This window comes from Dipodomys spectabilis, unplaced genomic scaffold (genome assembly GCF_019054845.1).
Source record: "Dipodomys spectabilis isolate Male_0828 unplaced genomic scaffold, ASM1905484v1 ptg000132l, whole genome shotgun sequence".
Lineage (NCBI taxonomy): Eukaryota > Metazoa > Chordata > Mammalia > Rodentia > Heteromyidae > Dipodomys > Dipodomys spectabilis.
In genome coordinates, this window is record NW_024870809.1 from 5464998 (window position 1) to 5488778 (window position 23781).

The window sequence follows — 23781 nt, forward strand, 5'->3', positions numbered from 1 at the left end:
TGGTGGTTAATTGGAGATAAGAGTCTCATGGAGGGGCTGGGAAGGTGGCTCAGTGGTAGAGCGCTTGCCTTGCATGCATGAGGCCCTGGGTTCGATTCCTCAGTACCACATAAGCAAAAAGAAAAAAGCCGGAAGTGGCGCTGTGGTTCAAGTGGTAGAGCGCTAGCCTTGAGCTGAAGAGCTGAGGGACAGCGCCCAGGCCCAGAGTTCAGGCTCCACCACTGAAGCCCCCCCCAAAAAATTATAAAGAGTGGGGGTAGGGGGAGGATGGGAAGGGATGGGAAGGGGAAACAAAGGAGGAGGCTACAATGCTTGATAAGAAATGTACTCATTATGTTGCCCATGTAATTGTAACGCCTCTGTACTGTATTTTCACAATAAAAATTTAAATTAAAAAAAAAGAGTCTCATGGATTTTTTTCCTAACTGGGTTGGCTTCAAACTGTGATCTTCAGATCTCAGCCTCCTGAGTAGCTAGGATTAAAGGGGTGAGCCACCAGTAACCAGCTATGCCAGAATTTTTCTTAAATTTTAATTTAAAAATTTTATTATCTTTAAATAGTTGTATAAGAGGGTTTCTATTTAACATGTGCATTTGTGTGTATAATGAATCTTAATTGGAAGCATTCATTCCATCATTCTCCCTCTACCATCTATCTCATCCCCATCCATCTTCTCAAGTTTCTTAGTTCCATTTTCACATATGTACATTGGGTATTACACTGTATTTGCACACTATTCCTCTTTCCATTCATCTGCCCCCTTCTTATAGCTCCCAGACTCCCTCAGTAAAGACATGTTTTAGTTTCTTGGTATTGATTTTGCTAAACTGTTCATTGGTCAAATGTTACACCATAGAATCTCACTCCTGCATATACCATATTTTAGTCAGCTTGACCCTATGTATGCATGCATATGACTCTATATGTCTTTACATATACATTTATATTTTAGGTCTACCATCCACATATGAGAGAAAACATATTCTCTTTGTCTTTCTGAGCCTGACTTATTTCACTCAACATTTCTTTTTCCAGGACAATACATGTTCCTGCAAATGATGTAATTTCATTCTTCCTGATGGATGACTAGCATTCTATTGTGTGTGTATTTGTGTGTATCTATATGAATAGATACATATATATAAATATACATTTATCATATTTTCTTGGTCCATTCATTAGTTGTAGTGAATCTGGGCTAGTTCCCTAACTTGGCTATTGTGAATAGTGCAGCAAAGAGCAAGGGTGTGAAGGTGTGTGACAGAATTTTAAACAGATTGATGCACTCCTTGCCCTTAAATAGCATTAAGCAGCCTCAGTGAAATTGCTACACTTCTACTTGGAGCAAATTTCTATCTACCAATAGTATTCCATATGCAACTTCTTCCCAATTCTCTCTTAATCTAACCAAGAGCTCTTCTCACTGTTCATGTCCTGTTTATGTCTTGACAAGAGATAGAAAAGAAGGGATGGATGGGGGGGGGAATATTTGTTTTGATATTTCTTTTAGGAGATCAAAATGAATGGTGTAATTTCTACCCAAATGAACAAATCAAGAAATTTATTGTGCATATATATTATATAAATGACAGATTTATATATTATATATGCACAAGAATGATTTTCTTACAACAACTCCTTGCTTGTACGTTTTTTCATTAAAAGTGCAATACAATATGCAAAATAATTTGATAAAATTTAAAATTCTATGTGGCCTCATAGGCCAGTACTAGAAAGGCTGACCACCATCCCCACTTTTGGCTAGCTAGCTCCTTGTTCAGAGTATCTTTCTATATTATTTACCTAGAGTTATTCTAATTCCTTCTAATATTTTTTGCACTCTGAAATCATTGGGAATTTCTAATTCTCCAGTGACAATGGAGACATTGTCTAAGTTTCTTCTCCAGTGCCTGAAACCCAGACTACTCAGATAAATTTGCTCTGAGAAACTCCATATATTAATTCAAATACAAGCTTTTGTGCACAAAAATTAAATCTACAATAACTAGCTCTTTTGGATGCTTCAAATAAACTTTACTTTTTGTCTCATATTATTGAGCACTAACCAAAGTTTAAGAGGGAAAGGACTGCTGAACTGGAGAGCCAGTGAATTCTCTGCTCTCTTGAAACTTAGTGACAAGCTTTCATCCCAGACACATAGGGAGATTCTTGAGGCCTGCAGTTGCACTCCTGACGCTCTGGAAAATCAATAAAATCGGGGGCAGGCAAGCCAGAAAGGATCATTAGGGATTTGTTCCAGATTGTGAATGTTGGACAAACTGGAAGGATAAAGGTCACATCAAAGGTATGAAGATGAAGAGAGTTAGCTGGGTCATAGAAAGACAGCATGTTGTTGTCATAATCCAGGAGGACACCGAGGCGCTTAAGCTGTGGGGGCACATCCACCAGCATTTCCTTATTGTTGTGTCTCACCACGAAGTTACTATTACATCGAGAAAAGACCCAGGAGGATGCATTCTTGCCAATCCATTCATTCTTTGGAGCTGACTTATAGGCAATACCAATTGCATACCTGTGAGAAGTGGGAAGGACAGAGACATAAACATTTATAAATAATCTGTATTGTGCTAAACATCATAGAGGATATATGAGAAATGTAACACATGCTTCTTCCTAAAGTAGTTCATACATATCTTTTTTTTATTTTTTTGTCGGCCATGGGGATTGAACTCTGGGCCTGGGCACTGTCCCTCAGGTCTTCAGTTCAAGATTAGCACTCTACCACTTGAGCTACAGTGCCACGTCCAGCTTTTTTCTGTTTATGTGGTGCTGAGGAATTGAACCCAGGGCCTCATGCATGTGAGGCAAGCACTCTACCACTGAGCTACCTTCCCAGCTCCAGTTCACACATATATTATATTGCTATAACTCTTCTCTCTTCTTCTATCCTTTCCTGTTTTTTTTTTTTTTTGGCAGTACTGGAGTTGAAACTCAGGGCCTCACACTTGCTACCCAGGGAGATGTGATACCAGTCTCTCTCTCTCTCTCTCTCTCTCTCTCTCTCTCTCTCTCTCTCTCTCTCTTTCTCTCTCTCTTTCTCTCTCACATTACTACTACTACTACTACTACTACTACTACTACTACTACTACTATGTCCAGTTTCCTTCCATGGAAATAGAATCTCACAGATATGTGCCCTGTCCTGGAATTGTGATCTTCCCAATCTCAGCCTCCCAATCAGTTTAGAATTATAGGGGCATATTACTGTTCCCAGCTTTGGCTTAAGAAGGAATCTTGCCAACTTTTACTGTCCAGGAGTGTCTTGAACTGCAATCTTCCCATGCTCAGCATCACAGATAGCTAGTATTACAGGTGTGAGCCATGGGAATCCAGCCTATCTTTATTTTATTAAAAAGCTGGGTGGCTCATGCTTATAATCCTAGCTACTCAGGAGGCTGACATCTTAGGATCCAGGTTCAAATCCAGTCCCTGACAGGAAAGTCCATGACATTCTTATCTCCAATTAACCACCAGAAAACCAAAAGTGGCACTATGGCTCAAGTGATAGAGCACTCACCTTGAACTGAAGAGCTCAGGGACAGTGCTCAGGCCCAGGTTCAAGCCCCATGACGGACAAAAAAATAAAAAAGCTGACAAATTCCTTCCCTTCTTCTTTTTGGTGGAATAGGACTGGGACTTGAACTAAAGGCCTTGCTCTTGCTAGGCAGATGTTATACCACTTGAGCTACACCTTCAGCCCTTTTTGCTTTGGTTACTTTTCACATAAGGGTCTTATTTTAGCCTGAGCTAACCTCAGTTTCAATTGTCCTGGGCCAGCTTCAGACCACAATCCTCCTATCCCATAACTAGAATTACAAGTGTGAACTGCTGTAACTGCCTTGTTATTGATATAAAGTCTCACTAACATTTTTCCCAGGTTGCCTTCAAACTATGATCCTCCTAATCCCTATCTAGTAGCTACTGTTACAGGTATGAACCACAATGCTTAGCAGGCAAATTTTTCCAGACTGTTTTTCATCATACACACTTTAACTTTGACTTATGTTGGTGTTAGGGTTGTAATATAGAATCCAATCGCTGGAGAAACTAACAACAGAGAAGATAGAAGAAAAGAAAACTGAAATCCACTTACCATGTTGAGGAACCCATGACCACCTCCCAGTAGTGGCAGCCACTGTCAATGAATATATTTCCTGCTGCCCCATAGCACCCTGTGCCACTAAACCTCTCTGGGGTATGGCTTTTCTTCAGAGAGCTTTCATCCTTCTCCATCTGCAGTCCATCATTGGAGATCTTCAACTTCTTGTGAGTCATTTTGGGATCCAATTTAAAGGGCTGGCCTGAGGAAGGTAGAAAAAGGAGGAAATTTGATGATGCACTGAAGAAATGGAATTTTATCCTCCAGAAACAGCAGTAGCGGGGACCCTCAAGAGGAAAAATCACTTTGGAATCAGAGAAAGCTGGCTTCTGTTTAGATTATACAAAAGAAAAAGGCCAGGAGACATAGTGTGTAAGAATGTAAGGACAGAACTCATTCACCAATAACATAACCTCCATGGAATATTTCTTTTCTCACTATGGGAAAAAGGTAGGTTGCATACAAGAGTTGCCCTCTACCATATTTTATTAAACTAAATGAGATCTATCATGTTCTCAAATATGATTTGTATTTTATTCCATTAGGTGCTTTTTGAGATTGAGTAGATTTTTGGGGTGCTTTTTATTAGAATCAATTAGTTGTATGAGAGAGGGTTTCATTTTGACATCTATATATGCATATAATGTACCTTGATTATACTTGCCTCCTTCATCATTCTCCCTCATCCCTGCTCCTTTGAGTAGATTCTAAGGAGTGTTAGAATGCTTGAAGTGGGAGAAAGTGAGAGTCACTGTTGAAGTTATCACTACTTGGTGGTAGAGCAAAAAAACTTGAGGAATCAAGTAACAGGGACTTTTTTGCCTTCTTAAAACTGGCATACAAAGCCTGGCACCAGTGGCTCATGCCTGTAATCCTAGCTACTCAGGAGGCTGAGGTCTGAGGATCACAGTTCAAAGCCAGCCTGGACAGGAAAGCCCATGAGACTCTTATCTCCAATAAACCACCAGAAAACTGGAAGTGGCGCTGTAGCTCAAGTGGTAGAGCACTAGCCTTGAGCTGAAGAGCTGAGGGACAGTGCCCAGGCCCAGAGTTCAAGCCCCATGACTGACCAAAAAAAAAAAAAAATTGGAATACAAACAATATACAATTAGGCAAGCTTATAGCAGTGACTATTGTATCATCAATGTAGGCTCATTCACAATAAAGAGACTTATACAATCAAGTATTGTTCCCTGATGGGCACCGGTGGCTCAAACCTGTTCATAGTTCAAAGCCAACCAAAGCAGGAAAGTCTGTGAAACTTCTATCTCAAATTAATAAGCAAAGAGCCAGAAAAGAAGCTGTGGTTCAAATGGTGGAGCACCAGTCTTGCATTCACAAAACAGCTCAGGCCCAATGCCTAGGCCCTAATTTCAAGCCCCAGTACTGGCATGCAAAAAAGTATTCCCTTAGGTCAGATGTTGGAGAAAGCAAGATTTGCATATTAAAGTAAATGCTTCTGTGACAAGCATTATTGGCTAACCTAATGTCTTTCTATAATTTATCTCTCTCATTCAATTTCTTACCCTCCCTTCTTTATAGGGTAAGCTAATAAAATAAAATCAGAAATCAGAGTAGCAGAAATCTATGGAAAGTTTCTGTTTTTCTGATAAAAGGAATACCAACTGTGTCTTCCTTCATATCTTAAAAAGCAACGTGACATGTGGAGGTTATAGTGGCTATCTCGTGGCCATGTGGCAACAAGCAATGCACAAAGGGAGATGGAAATTGTCTCTTTTCTGCCACCACAAAGCTGCTTCACCAGTCCTCACTGCCTGCCTTCAAACTTCCTTCTACATGAGACCAAGAAGAAAAGCCACTATTCCTTTAGTGACTAGTAAGTATCATTTGTGAAGTTATGTTAGTGATACTTTCTGTGGTTGACTGTTGCTAGATTATCACAAATAATGTTCTTTCATTCAATTGTCTGCCAAACTTGGTGGTAAAAATCAGAGAAAGCCTCATCACTAATATCCTCCCATGCTATTCTGGGTTTTAGTATTGTACATACAACCCGCACCCCCCACCCATGGACACCAACAAACCCCCCAGCTAAAGTACAAACCACAGCAGCAATTCTCCTCTGCCCAGTGCCACTGCCATCATGCACTGATGGGGTGCCATCTCAGGCTAAGGACCTCCCTGGTATGGAGCTGAAAGTGGGTCTTTCTTGCTGGAATCACCACCACCTACTGTTTGTTTTTAGTCGGGTGGGTTCACTGTTCCGGCTGCCTGCTTGGTTTATGGCTTTAACAATGAAGATGTAGCGTGTCCCACTCTGGAGTCCATGTACTGTGTAATGGTTCTGTTTAATGTTGGGCACAATCATCCAGCTATCCACTGAATTATACAGGCCTGTAAAGTAGGCAAAGACAAGGATATCAATCAACAAAAAGAAACTGAAGAAAAACACACTAAAAATGCAATCACAGGCTTCCCTCCCAAAGCACATTTATTTTGCTTTGTTTTGAGTCTGAGAAGTTATAATGAAATGAACCAGAGATTGTGAATCCACTATTTATTTTGTCCCACAGAGCCAGGCTTTTGTCTGTCTTCTTGCTTCTAGCAAGTGAATGCAAATACTAGCAAAAGTTACATCATATCATCTTTGTGCCATATAATAAAGAAATAGCCACTACATCAAATCATAGAATCACCACTCTTTTTTTTTTCTTTTTTTGCTTATGTGGTGCTGAGGAATCGAACCCAGGGCCTCATGCATGCAACGCAAGCGCTCTACCACTGAGCCAACTTCCCAGCCCAGAATCATCACTCTTATGGAGTCTTTGCATCATTACTCCAATGTCTACTCCTCTGAGAGCCAAATCTGGCCTTGTATGAGTGGAGCAGTCCTGTACAGAGCATGGAAAAATGGAAATTCAGAGCAGAAAGGATACCTACATATCAAATATCTCTCATCTTACAAGAGAGAACACTGGTATCTTTTAATCCTAGGCCAGTATTCTCTGCATGGCATCACAATTCATGGGGTGATTAGAAATGTTCCTTTGTCTCTATATAAGGTAATGAGGACTTAAAATTCTACTCCTCTACCTCAGTGTCATCCTGAATTCACAAATGTTCTGGAATCTAAGTGAAGTAAAAGAGATGGCATAATGTTGCACATTTTTACCCCTTCCTAGCTCTGATTCCCATTCCCCTCTGGAGTCAGGTGGTTCAGTAACACATTGTCAACTTGAACAATTTTCCCTCTCAAGCAGGGAAAGGGATCAGATGTCTAGGCTTCTGTTTTAGATTGCAAACATTGGCTTAAAACAGGAGAAGATATACATAACCAAAAACATATATTTGGGCAGTTTTCAGTAAAAGAGAAATCAACATATTATACTGGATTATCTAGACAAATCTCTTGTTATTTGGAGTTTTTTCCCCATACTTCTTCTGGAGGGTGGAAAGGGAAAGGCAAAAAAAAAAATGAGCAGTGGATTTTGTCACTTCCATGCATCTCTAATAGAAGACTAAGTGAAGGTGAAAATTAAAAATAATGATGAGTGTTTTTCAAGAGATCTAATCTGAAGGGTTTAGTGATTAATTTGAATGAGGTGGAATAAAAACCTAAATGAAAACTAGAAAAAAGACCATAATGGGTGGGGTGTTATAGAAAGAATAAGAAACAGTGGATATCTCAATGATTTTTTTGACAAAGTAAGGATAAGGGCTAGGAACAGTGTTTGAGATATTACCTATCTATGTATCTATATACAGTATAAATCACAAATTACACATGAAATTTTAATACAAAGGGGGAAGTGCATGGTCTTCAAAATGTCCTTCAAACAATATAAAGACAAATAAATACAAATGAAGTTCACAATGAAGTAACTATGCAATATGAGAAAAGAGGAGAACAATCTCTATCAGCTAATATGGAATGATTTCCAAGAGATAATAGTTGAAAAAAAGCTAATTGCATGACAGCATATACCAAATGCTATTATTTTGAGAGAAAGAAAATGCAAAGTAAACTGTATTTGCTTAGATTAACAAAACAAAGAAAGGCTAACCCAGAAAAGAAAGAGGTTTGTTACCTACAAGGGATTAGAATGGACATAAAGGATTAAAAGCATTGGGAGATGTCTGGGAATATGGGTTAGTGGTAGAGTGCTTGCCTAGCATGCATAAAGCCCTGTGTTCAATTCCTCAATATCACATACACAGAAAAAGCTGGAAAGGGTGCTGTGGCTCAAGTGGTAGAGTGCTAGCCTTGAGCAAAAAGAAGTTCAGGGACAGTGCCCAGGCCCTAAGTTCAAGCCTCAGACTGGCCAAAAAAAAAAAACATTTGGGAGAACTGGGGCACAGCTCGGGGGGCAGAGCACTTGTCTTACTACCTACACTTCAAAAACAAAACAAAAGAACAAAAAGATATGGGAGGGAAGGATGCTTTCTTTAGTATACTTTTTGCAAACTTTTCCCTTTAGGAACCATGCTATATCCTAAAATTAAACTTAAGCCAGGAATGTCACACACACACACACACACACACACACACACACACACACACGTATGTAATCCTGATCACACAGGAAGCAGAGGCAAGAGGATCTTGAGTTCTAGGTCAGCCTAGATAAAATCATTGAGACCTTATCCTAGAAACAAAACATAAATAAAAATGCTGGGTATAGCTCAAGAGCTTACCTAACATAAAAAATTAAATAAAAAAAGAAACGAAATCAACATATTCAAAATTCAAATTTAAAAAAAATAAAATGAAGTAAACAAAGATCTGAAGGTTTGAGTCTCTAATATTTTCCTACTAAAGAAAATGTCAGGGGTTGGGAAGGTGGCTCAGTGGTAGAGCGCTTGCCTTGCATGCCTGAGGTCCTGGGTTCGATTCCTCAGTATCACATAAGAAAAAAGAAAAAAGCCGGAAGTGGCGCTGTGGCTTAAGTGGTAGAGCGCTAGCCTTGAGCTGAAGAGCTGAGGGATAGCGCCCAGGCCCAGAGTTCAGGCCCTGCGACCTGACCCCCCCCCCCCAAAAAAAGAAAATGTCAGAGCCAGGCGAGGGGGTTCAAGCCTGTAATCCTAGCTACTCAGGAGGCTGAGATCTGAGGATCTCAGTTCAAAGCCAGCCTGGGCAAGAAAGTCCGTGAAACTCTTATCTCCAATAAAAACCACCAGAAAACCGGAAGTGGAGCTGTAGCTCAAGTGGTAGAAGCCCTAGTCTTGAGCTGAAGAGCTGAGGGACAGGGCTCAGGCCCAGAGTTCAAGCCCCACAACTGACAAAAAAAAAAAAAAAGAAAAGAAATGAAAAATGTCAGATTCCAGGTTAGGACAGGATAAGGTCAAAATGAGCCTAGTACATTTTGTTATGCTAGAAAGTGAGTGCTCATGATGATGAGAGCTATTTTGAAAGACTCCCACCGACTAAATCGGGATGGTTTATGCACAAAAATGAATAAAGGCAGTAAAGAATTATAAACCATTGATAAAAGGGAATTGGAGAATTCATACTGATAAAACAAATAGAAAACAAGGAGCAGGTTCTTCCTTACAGTAGAATGTTTACTGTCAACATATAAATGTGAAAGGGAGTACTCAGGTAGACAACCACTTTATAATCAGAGTGAAGACTGGTAGGATAAGAACATCAGTAATGCTAAAACAGAGGTAGGGATGGGGTGAGATAGGTTTAATGAGGAAGCAGGATATTTTCATGACCTTAAAGGATCACCAAACATATTGTTTATTAGTAGCAAAAGAAAAATAGGAAATACACTATGAAGAAATCAGACAATATTTTGACAAGGTGATCAAAATTAGCACTAACAATGAAGGACAAGTGGACATCATGTAACTACAGATATGACACACTATGGACAAATTGATCTGAGTCTTCAAAAATCTTTATCGTCAGTAAAAGTTTGCTTCAGGTCTTTGTTTTTTGTGTGCATGCATGTATGTGTGTGCGTGCGTGCATGTGTGTGTGTGTGTGTGTGTGTGTTTGTGTGTTTGTACTGGGGCTGGAGTTCAGGACCAGGTTGCTGTTTCTTAGTTTTTTTCACTTTAGGCTAGTGCTCTACCACTAGAGCCACAGTTCTGCTCCCAACCTTCTGTTAGTTAATTGGAGATAAAGGTCTCATTGTCCTTTCTGTCCAGGCTGGCTTCAAATGAGTATCCTAAGATTCCCAGCCTGCTGAGTAGTTAGGATTACAGGTGTGGGCCACCAGTGCTCAGCTCAGGGCTCTGTTTTTGTTCCCGTCCTATTGGACTTTCCTAATAATGACTGGAAGACAACATAGAAGTCAGGCTGGAAGGGAAAACAAATGTTCTGGAAGGTAAAATCTGGATCCCAAAGACTCATTGCATGCTAGAAAAAGGGGTCCAGAGCTAATCCAGTAAAATGTACTGAGTATAAATTCAAGGTGCAGTTCAAATTTAGATACTCAATTTTATAGAAAGTGCAGCTGGAATACATGGGATGTCAGCTGACTTTATGTTAAGTAAACAGTAGTCAGTGTGGCTGGCCCAGTAAAAAGATGTAGGGCAAAGCCTGGCACCGGTGGCTCACGCCTGTAATCGTAGCTACTCAGGAGGCTGAGATCTGAGAATCACTGTTCAAAGCATGGGCAGGAAAGTCCTTGACTCTTATCTCCAATTAACCACCTGAAAACCAGAAGTGGTGCTGTGGCTCAAGTGGTAGAGTGCTAGCCTTGAGCTGAAGAGCTCAACGAAGTGCCCAGGCCCAGAGTTCAAGCCCCACGACCAAAAAAAAAAAAAAAAAAAAAAGATGTAGGGCAAGAAGGCAGCAACTTGTGTACAAAAGAAATAATCCAGCTACCTCTGTAGCACTCAGACCACTTTTGGGTGTTTTCACTGTTTTGTTTTCTTTTGTTTTGTTTTTTGGTCGGTCATGGGGCTTGAACTCAGGGTCTGGGTGCTGACCCTGAGCTTGGATAGCACTCTCCCACCTTGAGCCAAAGTTTCACTTGCATTTTTTTGTTGCTAGTCTTGGGGCTTTAACTCTGGACCTGGGCACTGTCCCTGAGCTCTTCAGCTCAAGACAAGTGCTCTATCACTGGAGCCACAGAGCCACTTCCGGTTTTCTGGTGGTTAATTGGAGATAAAAGTATCACAGACTTTCCTCCCTGGAGCTGGCTTTAAACCATGATCCTCAGATCTCAGCCTCCTGAGTAGCTAGGATTACAGGTGTGAGCCACCAGCACCCAGCTTTATTCACTTTTTTTTAAATTACACTTTAGGAAGCATTTTGGCAAATAGAAATGTGTCCATAAAAAGGATATCAGATGGTTAAAAAAAAAACACCTATCTGAAAACTGTATTGTATGAAGACCAGTTAAAATAATGAGATGTCTGGCAAGAAAAAAGAAAATTTAGAAGGAACAGAGGAATTATCTAAACTATCTAGAATACTATCATGTGAAAGGTGGATTAATGAAGCAAAGAAAGCCAGACCTAGAAATAACTAGTAGCTGGCACATTAAGCTTGAAGTCTGATGGGCTAGGGATTCTAATCTCCATCATTTTGTAGCTCTGTGACCCTGGGCAACTCACTAAACTTGAAATTCAGCGTCTTCATTTATAAGATAGAATAAATATCATCTATGTCATAAATCTCAGCAAGTATTTGTGAGGTCTAAATGAAATAATGTTTATAAATGGTGATACATTACCATATTTGAATTATTGGTAGTATTTACTAAGAGAAAGAAGCCTCTTATAATGAAGCACTGGCAATTATTAGTAGTATATAATCACCAATGGGCTGCTTTATTAATTAATTAATTTTTTTGTCAGTCATGACGCTGGAACTCTGTGCCTGGGCACTGTCCCTCAGCTCTTCGCTCAAGAGCTAGTGCTCTACCACTTGAGCCACAGCGCCAATTCTGGCTTTTTCTGTTTATGTAGTGCTGAGGAATTAAACCCAGGGCCTCATGCATGCGAGGCAAGCACTCTACCACTAAGCCACCTTCCCAACCCCTGGGCTGCTTTATTAAAACTGAGCATCACATCACTGGCAATGTTCAAGCAGAGACAAGGCCATCATTTACTGAATGTCTGGCAGAAGAGATTACACTAGATGATTCCTATGGTCCAGTCCAACTCTAAGATGCTAAGATTTTTATCACTATTAGTCACACTTTGGGATTTTCTTTTTTTTTTTTGGTCAATCATGGGGCTTGAACTCTGGGCCTGGGCGCTGTCCCTCAGCTCTTCAGCTCAAGGCTAGCACTCTACCACTTGAGCCACAGCGCCACTTCCGGCTTTTTTTCTTTTTGCTTATGTGGTACTGAGGAATCGAACCCAGGGCCTCATGCATGCAAGACAAGTGCTCTACCACTGAGCCACCTTCCTAGCCCTTTGGGATTTTCTTTACATTATGACTATATAGCTTTGAAAACTGAAGTGACAACCTTTTGATCTTTGTCACTTCTCAGACTTGTTCTCAGTTGCTAAGACACAACTGCCTTCCTCACAACAGGAAGAAGCACAGATGCTGGCTCTAGGACTTGCCAGAACTTACACTGAAAAGTATGTGAATGAGGCTATCGAGGTTGTGACTTTTTGCTTGGAAAAAAAAAAAACCACTCAGGAACACTGCTACATAGGCCAAGTGGCTTAGGTTGGAGCTGCAAGAGGCAAGTGTTTTTTTAATGCTTGACTTTTCAATATCTTCTCATCTCCCCTCCCTATTATTGTCACAAACCAGAATTCTTCCCTTGTTATCATAAAAAAGGAAAGTTTATAAGGAGGATTTAGTTGGGAAACTGTTTTTCATGTTAACCTGTGAAGTCGGACATAAATGCAAAGTGCAAAGGTAAAAGAGTATTAATTTGCACCTATGCAGATATAACTATAAGGTAGGAATCAGTCTCAATCTTGAACTCAGCTTGTGTCCTGAGGCATGAACTTAGGGCTTGGGTGCTGTCCTTGAGCTTTTTTTGCTCAAGGATAGTGTTCTGACACTGGAGCCACACCTCGACTTTCAGGTTTTTGGTGGTTAATTGGAGATAAGAGTCTCATGGACTTTCCTGCCTGGGCTGGCTTTGAACTGTGATCCCCAGATGTCAGCCTTCTGAGTAGCTAGGATTATAGGTATCAGCCAGTTGCACATGGTTATTGAATTTAGCCTTAATTATGATTGCATCCCCACTGCTTTGAAGGGAACTTTCACTGCTTTTCAACTGATGATCAACAAGTTAAATTTCTACTCTGCCTTTTCCTGCTCCATTTCACAGGAAGTTAAAGTCTTCTTAACACGTGAGCTAAACAACTGCTTTTCTAAACATCTTTCATTTGGTGGCTTGTCAATATTTTTTGAATTTGGTGTTTTTATTGTTATGTTGTTTTTTTGAGACAAGGTCTTGCTATGTAGCCCAGACTGGCCTTGAACTTGTGATCCACCTGACTCAGCCTTCCAAGTGCTGGGATTTTAGGTATGCACCACTAGGCCTGGCTCTAACACATTTTTTTCATTTACTATAGTTCTTTGTGGAAAGAGGGAAGAAGTAAAGAGAAGAGTGACAGAGGCAGAAGGCTTGTCACCATATTCATTGATGCAAATAGGAATGGTAAAGGAAGAAATACTCTTGGAATGTAATATATCATGATAATGAAGTGAAGGAAGAGTCAGGGAGCAAGATGTTCACACACATGGGGCGAGAAATGATGGTGGCTTAGCTATCTAGGAACAAATACTGAGCAGTGCTCTCCTTGGGACAGTGGAGTGACAAACAAATGGGAATGACCTCAGGGAATGACCTGTCCAGCAGGGAAATGCACAAGTTGCTTGTCACCCAGCAGGAAGAGCTTCACAATGCCCCGGGGAGCTTACACTGTCTATGAAAGACTATACTAAACAACCTAACATGTCTTACAAACACTTGCCTCGTGGCGCCCCGGCCAATCTTGAGCAGCTTACTGCTTCCTTACATTTCCTTATCTCTGGCCACAGGCCCCAACTACACCATGACTTACTGATGAAGTTAGCCTGGCCAGTGAATATGGTGTACTGAAGCTCATAGGAGCTGATGCTGAACTCATCATCCGAGATCCAGTGGACTGTAATGGTGTCATGGGAGGCTGTACAGAGTTCCTCTCGGATAGATGGTGGGTTTGGGGCTGTAAGAAAAAGTAGGGGGAAAAGAAAGGTAAGAAACACTCACTGTTTGGAATTTTACAATCCTTATTCTTCCTGTCTAACTCAACATCTCTAGGAAAGGAAGAGTCATTTGTTTGTTTCTTTATTTTACTCAATACTGGGGTTTAAACACAGAATGTCACACATACTTGACAAGCATTCTATTAAGATATATTTCCAGTTCTGGAAAAGTCTTAGGGGAGAAATTTTAGATTGCAAGACACATGCAACCTGAAACACAACCACTTGTTTCAACAATGAAGATATTTTAGGCTTAGCTATTGTGATGAGTTCTCCCATTGTCCAATTGGCCCTATATAAACACATATGTATACTTTATAGCTAAATAGCTACATATTTTACTTATATATCATGGACTTCAATCTACTTCATTCTATTTCTTTGTCAGTTATAGGGCTTGAAATCAGGGCCTGGGTGCTGCCCCTGACTCTTTTGCTCAAGGCCAATGCTCTATCAATTTGACCCACAGCTCCACTTCCCATTTTCTGGTGGTCATTTGGATATAGGCATCTCAAGGACTTTGGTGCCTGGTCTGGCTTTGAACTGTGATCCTCAGATCTCAACCTCCTGAGTAGATATTATTATAAACATGAGCCACCACCAGAACCTAGCTACTTTATTCTATTTCAAAATAACTTTTATTATATATATTTGACAATAAAGTTCAAATTAATACTAGTTCTCCCATCTGTAAAATGGGAATGATAATTACTGTATTAATTTGCTCTGAGGATTAATGATATAAAATTCATGTAAAGTATCTGGCATAAATAAATGATAGTTATGCTAAGATATTAACAAAATAGCTACAAGCATAAAGTTATATTTATACATGTACTTTTCTCATAAAATAATCATTCAATAATCTTTAAGGTTGCTAGCAATTATTTTATTTTATTTTCATTTTTATTTTTTTGTCAGTTGTGAGGTTTGAACTCTGGCCCTGAGTGCTGTCCCTCAGTTCTTCAGCTCAAGATGAACACTCTACCACTTGAGCTACAGCACCACTTCCGGTTTTCTGGTGGTTTTTATTGGAGATAAAAGTTTCACAGACTTTCCTGCCCCAGCTGGCTTTGAACCATGATCCTCAGATCTCAGCCTCCTGAGTAGCTAGGATTACAGGCATGAGCCACAGGCACCTGGCTAGTAGTCAACAATTTTAACAGTCTGGTTGCATCTTGTATTTTATTTTTTTTGGTAGAAATTTATTTATTTATTTTTATTTTTGTCAGTCCCAGGGCTTGAACGCTTGGCTTGGGCACTATCCTTGAGCTCCTCTTTACTCAAGGCTAGTACTCTACCGTTTGGGCTACAGTGCCACTTCTGTTTTTTCTATGATTAATTGGAGGTAAGAGTCTCACAGGCTTTCTTGGGCTGGCTTCAAACTATGATCTTCAGATCTGAACGTGAGCCACTGGCATACAGACTTTTGTAGAAATTTATTAGGCTTTATTTTAGACATTTTAACAATTGTACACTCACTCTTGATTTTGTTGTTGTTGTTGTTGGTGGTGGTGGTGGTGGTTGTGAGGCTTGAACTCTGGGCATGGACACTGTCCCTCAGCTCTTCAGCTCAAGGTAAGTGCTCTACCACTTGAGCCACAGCACCACTTCCAGTTTTCTGGTGGTTAATTGGAGATAAGTGTCTCATGGACATTCCTGCCTGGGCTGGCTTTGAACCGTGATCCTCAGATCTCAGCCTCCTGAGAAGTTAGGATTACAGGCGTGAGCCACCAGCACCAAGCTTGATAGCTGTTTGTAAGCACCTTTTCAAATATTTTTAGGTTAAATATTATTACTGATAAGTCTTTGTTGAGAGCATCCTTTGGAAAGGTGTTTTGGCTCAAAAGAAAATCACCTGCAGCCAGGCTCTGGTGCTGGTGGCTCACACCTGTAATCCCAGCTACTCAGGAGGCTGAGATCTGAGGATCATGGTTTGAAGCCAGCCCAGGCAAGAAAGTGTGTAAGACTCTTATCTCCATTTATTCACCCCCAAAACCCAAAGTGGAGCTGTGGCTCAAAGTGGTAGAGTGCTAACCTTGAGCACAAAAGCTCAGGGACAGTGCTCAGGCCTTGAGTTCAAGCCCCACCACCGACAAAACAAACAAAAAAACAAAATAACTGCCATAATGGTCACTTCCAATGCAGGCCCATGGGGAGTACTTCAGTTAAACAGAAGATTGAATTTTTTCTCCCTTTTGTTTTCATGCTAATCAACAAACCAACAAATTGGACTAATGTCTTCCTCCTTAATATTGTGCATAATTTGACTATACCATGATTAGCACAAACATGAGGAAACTGTTGTGATTGGTGAATATACCCTTATCCTCTCTGGCATCTGTTTCTTACAAGCAGTCTGTCTTGAAAACTAATGCTGAGTGCTAATATCTCTGACACTTCATATGAAACTTTAGAAGCATTAAATATTTGATGGAATCATCTTTCTTTTCTATTACAATGGGGGTGAACTAAAAGACATTTTACCTAAAGATACATCTATCACATCTAAGTTTAGAAAAAATCATTTTAAATACTGTCCCTTTCAGATTACATTCAACTTTAAATTCACCCAAATAAAAAAAATTAAACAAGCAGGAAAGTGCAATATTTTCACACCTGTTAAGTAGTCTAGCCCCTCCAACAGTTTCTTTTCTCTAGAAAAATCTAAAGCAAAGTTTTCAAAGGCATCATTAAAATTGATGTCTGGAATCAGAACTTGAGAAGATGCAGTTGCCATAGCGACCCTGAAAAAAAAAAAAGTACATCAATATACATCAAAATAAGCTTGCAATCTCATCCAGTGTTTGATTTCTGGCTTAACAACAGGAAAACAAATGACTTGCAAGGGAAAATATCATATCCGTTCTTTTCCAATGAAAATCATTTCAATTTTAATTGTCAGGAACCAATTAAGTGTTATACCATATTTGCTCACATATGTTCACCCCTCAAACACACTCTCCCATCCTGTCTTAATTTTGAGAAGTAAATACAGGATTTTTTCCCCTCTGCATCATTTTCCATCTGGCAGGCAGCCTCAAAACTAGACCTCTGAAGGCTTGGTAAGAGCAATTTAAGAATTTATCCCCTTTTTTTTCCATGCTAATCAACAAACCCACAAGCTGGGTTAACGTTTTCTTATTACTGCCCATTATTATTAATTTTTGGACCCAGTCCTAGGACTTGAACTCAGGGCTTGTCCCTGAGTTTTTTTTGCTCCAGGCTAGCACTCTATCACTTGAGCCACAGTTCCACTTCTGGCTTCTTGGTGGTTAATTGGAGATAAAAGTCTCACAAATCTTCCTGCCTGGTCTGGCTTTGAACTAAAATCCTCAGATCTCAGTGAGTAGCTAGGATTACAGGCATGAGCCATCAGGCACTCAGGTATATCTGGTCTTTTATAATACTTACATTTCATTTTTTTATTCTCTAATTGAATAATCCTATGATAATTTTAACTCCTTAATTATGTTTAAAGGACTCAAGAATGAGGTTCAGCCGGGGGCCAGTGGCTCATGCCTGTAATCCTAGCTACTCAGGAGGCTGAGATCTGAGGATCTCAGTTTAAAGCCAACCCGGACAGGAAGTCCATGAAACTCTTATCTCCAATAAACCACTAGAAAACCAGAAGTGGCACTATGGCTCAAGCAGTAGAGTGCTCATCTTGAGCTGAAGAGCTGAGGGACAGTGCCCAAGCTAAGAGTTCAAGCCCCACAACCAACAAAAAAAAAAAAAAAAAAAATGAGGTTCATGTTTTGTACCTCTTGTATTTTGTGTGGTTCCTAAAACAATGAAAGACATATAATAAATAATAAATAGCAATTGTTAACATTTGTTGAGTGATTAGTTGATACAAGGCATTGTGCATGCAACTTATGCAAATTATCTAATTTATTCATAATCATAACTTTGTTAGATGTTATTTACATTTTGTAAGTAAAAACGTAAAGAAGTAAATTTCCCAATATCATACAACTAGTAAAAAGCAAGATATAATTGAATCCATGAACATCTGATTGTAATCTGTACCTATATCCATTTATAGTTTCTTCTCTCTTTTAATTAAAAAATATACTTTTTATATATTTCAGCAATTCTTTTTTCCCCCTCTTCCTGGGGCTTGATCTCTGTGCCTGGGCACTGTCCCAGGGCGTCTTTTATTCAATGAGTGCACTCTACCACTTACGCCACAGCTCCATTTCTAGGGTTTTTTTTTTTAAAGTAGTTTATTCAAGATAAGAGTCTGAGGAAATTTCCTGCCTGGGATGACTGTGAACCATGATCCTCAGATCTCAGCCTGAGTATCTAGGATTACAGGTGTGAGCCCCTGGTGATAGGCATATTTCAGCAACTTTTAACCATGGTTATACATTAGAATAATTATCTGGGGGAGCTTCTATCAAAATATTCTCTTTTTTGTGGGTCATGGGGCTTGAACTCTGGGCATGGGCATTGTCCCTGAGCTCTTCAGCTCAAGGTGAATGTTCTACCACTTGAGCCACAGCACCACTTCTGATTTTCTGGTGGCTAAATTGCTGATAAGAGTCTCATGGTTGTTCCTGCCTGGCCTGGCTTTGAAACGCAATCTTCAGATCTCAGCCTCCTGAGTAGCTAGGATTACAGGCGTGAGCCACCAGCACTCAGCAAAATATTCATGTTTGAGTCCTGTATCAGACCTTCTGAATCAGAACCAATTAAGGTCTTGCATATGAAAATGACAAGAAGAAAAGAAACATGAGCTTGGCAACAACATGCAGATTAGAATGGCAAAAAGGGGCATGAAGTAGAAGAAGATCAGAAAGGAAACTTTTTATGGTAAAGCAGTTGTAAGGGAATGAAAAACTGAATAAATGCATACGCATGAATGTACTCCTTGTTGCACATCTACAAACAGCTCTTGGCAAAATGTGGTATATATATACACAATGGAATTCTATGCCTCCATCAGAAAGAATGACATTGCCCCATTTGTTAGGAAATGGAAAAACTTGGAAAAAACTATATTAAGTGAAGTAAGCCAGGCCCAAAGAAACATAGGTCCCATGGTTTCCCCTCATTTGCAATAACTAGTATATGTCTGAGACAAGAAGAAACAGTCTGATAAGTTGATGTTAAGCGAAATGAACCCCAAGATAAGGACTCAAATGGTTTTTCTTTCTTGCTATTGTTTCTAACATATTTATAAGATGATTTTTTTTGTTGCTTTGTATGTCCCTCCCCCACGATATAAGCCCTGTTTTCACTGTATTTGATGTTGGTATAATTTGTGGAGGGGAAGAGAAAAAACAAATTGTTTAAATAGGGATACAGGTGGACCCATTGCAACAATGAGATGTATAAGACATTATGTCGAAAAACGAACTTTACAACTTTGGCGCGGTGGAAGGGAGGATGGGGGGGTGAGATGGGAAGGGATGGAAAAGGGAAACAAAGGAGGAGGCAACAATGCTTGATAAGAAATGTACTCATTACCTTGCTCATGTAATTGTAACCCTTCTGTACGGTATTTTCACAATAAAAAAAAAAAACAGCTCTTGGCTGTTTATAAAAATAGAGCTGTTACAAGAATAAACTGCAGGCTAGTATAAACAAATGCAAGATTTGTCTAAGGGTCTCACATTGAACTATAAGTCTTCTAGGATTAGATGCATAAGCAGATGATAACTTCTTTAGGGTAAAAGTCAAGCCAGATATGGCTTAAGAAATTTCTTCCTAGACTCTTCAGTCTTCATTCGTTTTTTCCATCTATCCATCCATCTACCCATCTACCCATCCATTAAGAAAAACTAATTTATTAGATGCTGGTGGTTCATGCCTATATTCCTAGCTACTTGCAAGGTTGAGATCTACAGATAATGATTTGAGGACAATCAGTGTAGAAAAGTTCATAAAACCACCTTCTTAACCAATAGCTGGGTTTGATGCTGTTTACCAATCATCATAGCTGTGTGGAAGGTTGAAATCAAGAGGATCACAGTTCCAGGTTAACTTGGTCAGAAAAGTCTGCAAGATTTTGTTTTGATGGAAGAAGTTGGGTGTGATGGCATATGCCTGATATCATAGCAATAGTATGCAGTGAAAAATAGGAAGATCATCAGGAAGCAAGACTCTAAAAAATAACTAGTGTAAAAAAGGAGCTGGGGGCTTAGCTCAAGTGGTAGGACACCTACAAGAGTGAGGCCTTGAGTTCAAACCCTAGTATCACAAAAAACAAAGGAATGAAGTTAGATTGAATTAGGGAGGGAAGAGAGATGACAAAAGAAGAAAAGAAGAGAGGAGAGGAAGGGAGAAAAGGGAAAGGGAAGGCAGGGAGAGGGGAGGGGAAGGGAGAGGAGCAAAGGAAAGTAAAACTAATACACTAGGTCCTGTGCTAGATGTTGGAGACACACAGGGAAAATATATCCTTGTAATGATCCTGGCCCTTGCAGTGCTCACAGATCATGAAAAATAGAGACATTAATTGTTCAATATAAAGAGCATAGAGTATAAACAAGAGACTTGGGAAGTGATGATAAACTCCCTAGCGGAAGTCATTTTGTTGTTACTATAAAGGTGATGTACAGACAGGTTACTGTTTCAAAGTCAGTTAATGAGTACATTTCTTTTAGGACAATGTCACCCCTTCATTCTCTACAGTTCAAGCAACAGTCTATATGATGAATAGAAATTAGCTAAATTAGGGCTATATGAATGTGTGTCCTCTTACATCTTATGGCTGCAGTCATTCAGGGTCTCATAAGCTATCCTACAAACCCAGGACCCTATCCTAAGAACAATGAGGGCCACTAGAGCATTTTAGGCAAAGAAATGTAGTGTTTTAAGAAGATGAGAAGGGGTCAAAATTGGAAGTAGGAGGAAAAGGTTTTCAAGATGTTTAGGAATAAGAAGCAAGTAAAGTAGTAACGGGAATGTAGGCAAAACAGAAAGAACTGATTCAAAAAACATGAAAACAAACAACCAACAAATATATTTAAAAATCCAATTACATGAGAAATCAAAGGGATATAAATTAAAATGAAATGGCATTTAGGTTATAAATAATGTAATATAGGAACTTTCTATGCCTACTTAAATGATGCCTACATGTTTTATTAGGACTGAAATCAACAGACATTTTGAAGGCAATTTAACATTAAGTATCAAAATAGTTTAAAATTAAATATTCTTTGACATCACAGTTCTACTTCATAAAATTCTTCCTAGGGAAATAACAGATGTATGCAAATATAACCACAAGGGCACTCCACATCCCATATGTAACCTAATTGTCTAGCAATAAGACCAAGTTAAGTTTGTATTATACATCAAAAGATGAAGCATCATATGACCATTGGAAATTAGATTTTACAAGGATATGGGGAAATTTGTGCGCTAAATTATGTTTCAAATGTAAGATAGAGTAGAGAATAATCTTACTAGCCTTATGTTTGTGAAATATGTATGTATGTATGTATATATGTATACACACATATATACTTAGGAATACATACACATACATACATTTATATGTATATATAATTGTGTATGTATATATTAGAATATAGAGAGATTCTGTGCTCCCAAAGGCTAATGTGGCTGGAAGATTAAGAATGAATTAAAAGTGACATTGTAAGGCATATAAACACAGTCTCCCTGCATCTGTTTGTATTTGTGTTTATGAAAAACACAGAATTAGTATCTTGTTACAGTCTTTCCTAGGCATGATATGATGAATGTCATTTGTAATGGGAATGAGATATTTTAGTTAAAATTTCATTTTTTTCTGAAATCATGGTACCTTAACACAATACAATGAATAATGGTGGGGAGGAATTCTCAATTCTGGATGAGACTAGTGAGAAAGATATTTAGGTTAGGTATGTGATTCTCAAGTCACACCTCATAGATAGCCATCCAGTTCACCTCCTTGAATATATGAAAAAAAGATTTTTGTATGGATTTGGAAATTATCACAAGGAAATTGATGGAAATTATATGGTAAATAAATCCCTAGGAGCTACTAGGTTTGCAAGGAAAATTGTGCAGAGAGAGGAAACTATCCAAAAGCATTAGCAGGAAGAAAAATAACCTTAAAGAAATAGAGCAATGAAGACTTCATCACAAAAGCAAAAACAATTAGATGGGTAAGAAAGAAACCATGGGGAAGGGGAAACAAAGGAAGAGGCAACAATGTACTCATTATCTTGCCCATGTAATTGTAACCCCTCTGTATGGTACTTTCACAATAAAAAATAAAATAAAATAAAGTAAAAAAGAAAGAAACCATGAGTGTTCACGGAAGACAAGAGAAGAGAGATTGCTAAGTGAAAATGGTCAATTAGCGCCAGGCACCAGTAGTTCATGCCTGGAATCTTAGCTACTCAGGAGCTTGATATCTGAGTCCAAAGTCAGCCCAGGGAAGGAAAGTCTGTGAGATACTTATCTCCTATTAAATACCAAAAAGCTGAAGTGGACCTGTGGCTCAAGTGGTATAGCCCTAGACCTGAGCAAAAATGCTCAGGGATAGGGTGCAGGCCCAGAGATCAAGGCTTATGACTGGCAAACAAAAATGGCAAATCAGGAAAAATACTACTGAGAAGGATGAAGTTAGATGAAAGGGAAAGATGAAACAAAGGAATTTGTTTTGTTTAGAAACAAGGTCTTTATTTGGTGACCTTCAAAAGAACTTTCAAAGAGGTGGGAAAATATTTCAGAGGATTGAAGATTGAGTGGTAACAATTACAATGGTTTAATTGTATGTTTTAGCTCTGTTTTCATGAAATCCCTCTGAAATGACAAAGAATAAAACGTCATAAACCCCACAAAGGCAAAGAAAATGGAAAAAAGGAGATGCCAGCAATTAAGAGATTGTCAACAAATGTTTGGATGAATGTGTGGTAACCAACAACAGAACAGAAAAATCTGGACCAGAAAGCCAGCAACATCAAGCTGATTTAATGGCATAAAGTTGAAAGTGTGCATGAAAAATAACTAGACCCCCAGATCCACTAAAAATTGTTGTTTTCCACTTTCTGGCAGCAGATGTAAGGATGTGAGATCTACTTTTTGTGAGTTTTGACATTATACTAAAAGCTATCTTAAAATCCTCAGCTCCCTTTCCCTGCTTGGCTCCCAGAATGCTGGAAAGCAGGCCTGTAACTCTACCTCTAACCAAGAACTGAAAAAAAAAAATTAGTGTTCCACCAAGCGCTAATGGCTCATGCTTGTAATCCTAGCTACTTAGGGGCTGAGATCTGAAGACTGCAGTTCAAAGCCAGCCCAGGCAGGAAAATCTACAAGACTCTTATCTCCAGTTAACCACTAAAAAAGTAGAATTGAAGCTGTGGCTCAAATGGTAAAGGTACCAGCTTTGAGCAGAAAAAGCTAAAAGACACTGTTCAGAACTGAGTTCAAGCCCCAGTACCAGAGCATGTACACACACACACACACACACACACACACACACACACACACACACACACACACACACACACACAGTTCCAAATGTATAATTCTGTACCCACTTTAGTGAGAGCT

The 23781-nt window shown here is 39.3% G+C and overlaps 1 protein-coding gene across 4 annotated transcripts in view; it reads right to left on the bottom strand.

Moving 5' to 3' along the window:
• Window positions 1-940: 940 nt before the first annotated feature.
• Window positions 941-23781, bottom strand: part of Mid2 (midline 2) — a 107538-nt gene continuing 84697 nt past the window's right edge. For all 4 annotated transcript variants that reach the window (XM_042690088.1, XM_042690087.1, XM_042690090.1 and 1 more), the window contains exons 6-10: window positions 16882-17009; window positions 14079-14222; window positions 6315-6476; window positions 4116-4323; window positions 941-2534 (exon numbers count right to left, since the gene is read on the bottom strand). In XM_042690088.1, coding sequence (XP_042546022.1) covers window positions 2132-2534; window positions 4116-4323; window positions 6315-6476; window positions 14079-14222; window positions 16882-17009 — 1045 coding nt within the window. In that variant the 3' untranslated portion in view covers window positions 941-2131. The remainder of the gene's footprint in view (window positions 2535-4115; window positions 4324-6314; window positions 6477-14078; window positions 14223-16881; window positions 17010-23781) is intronic.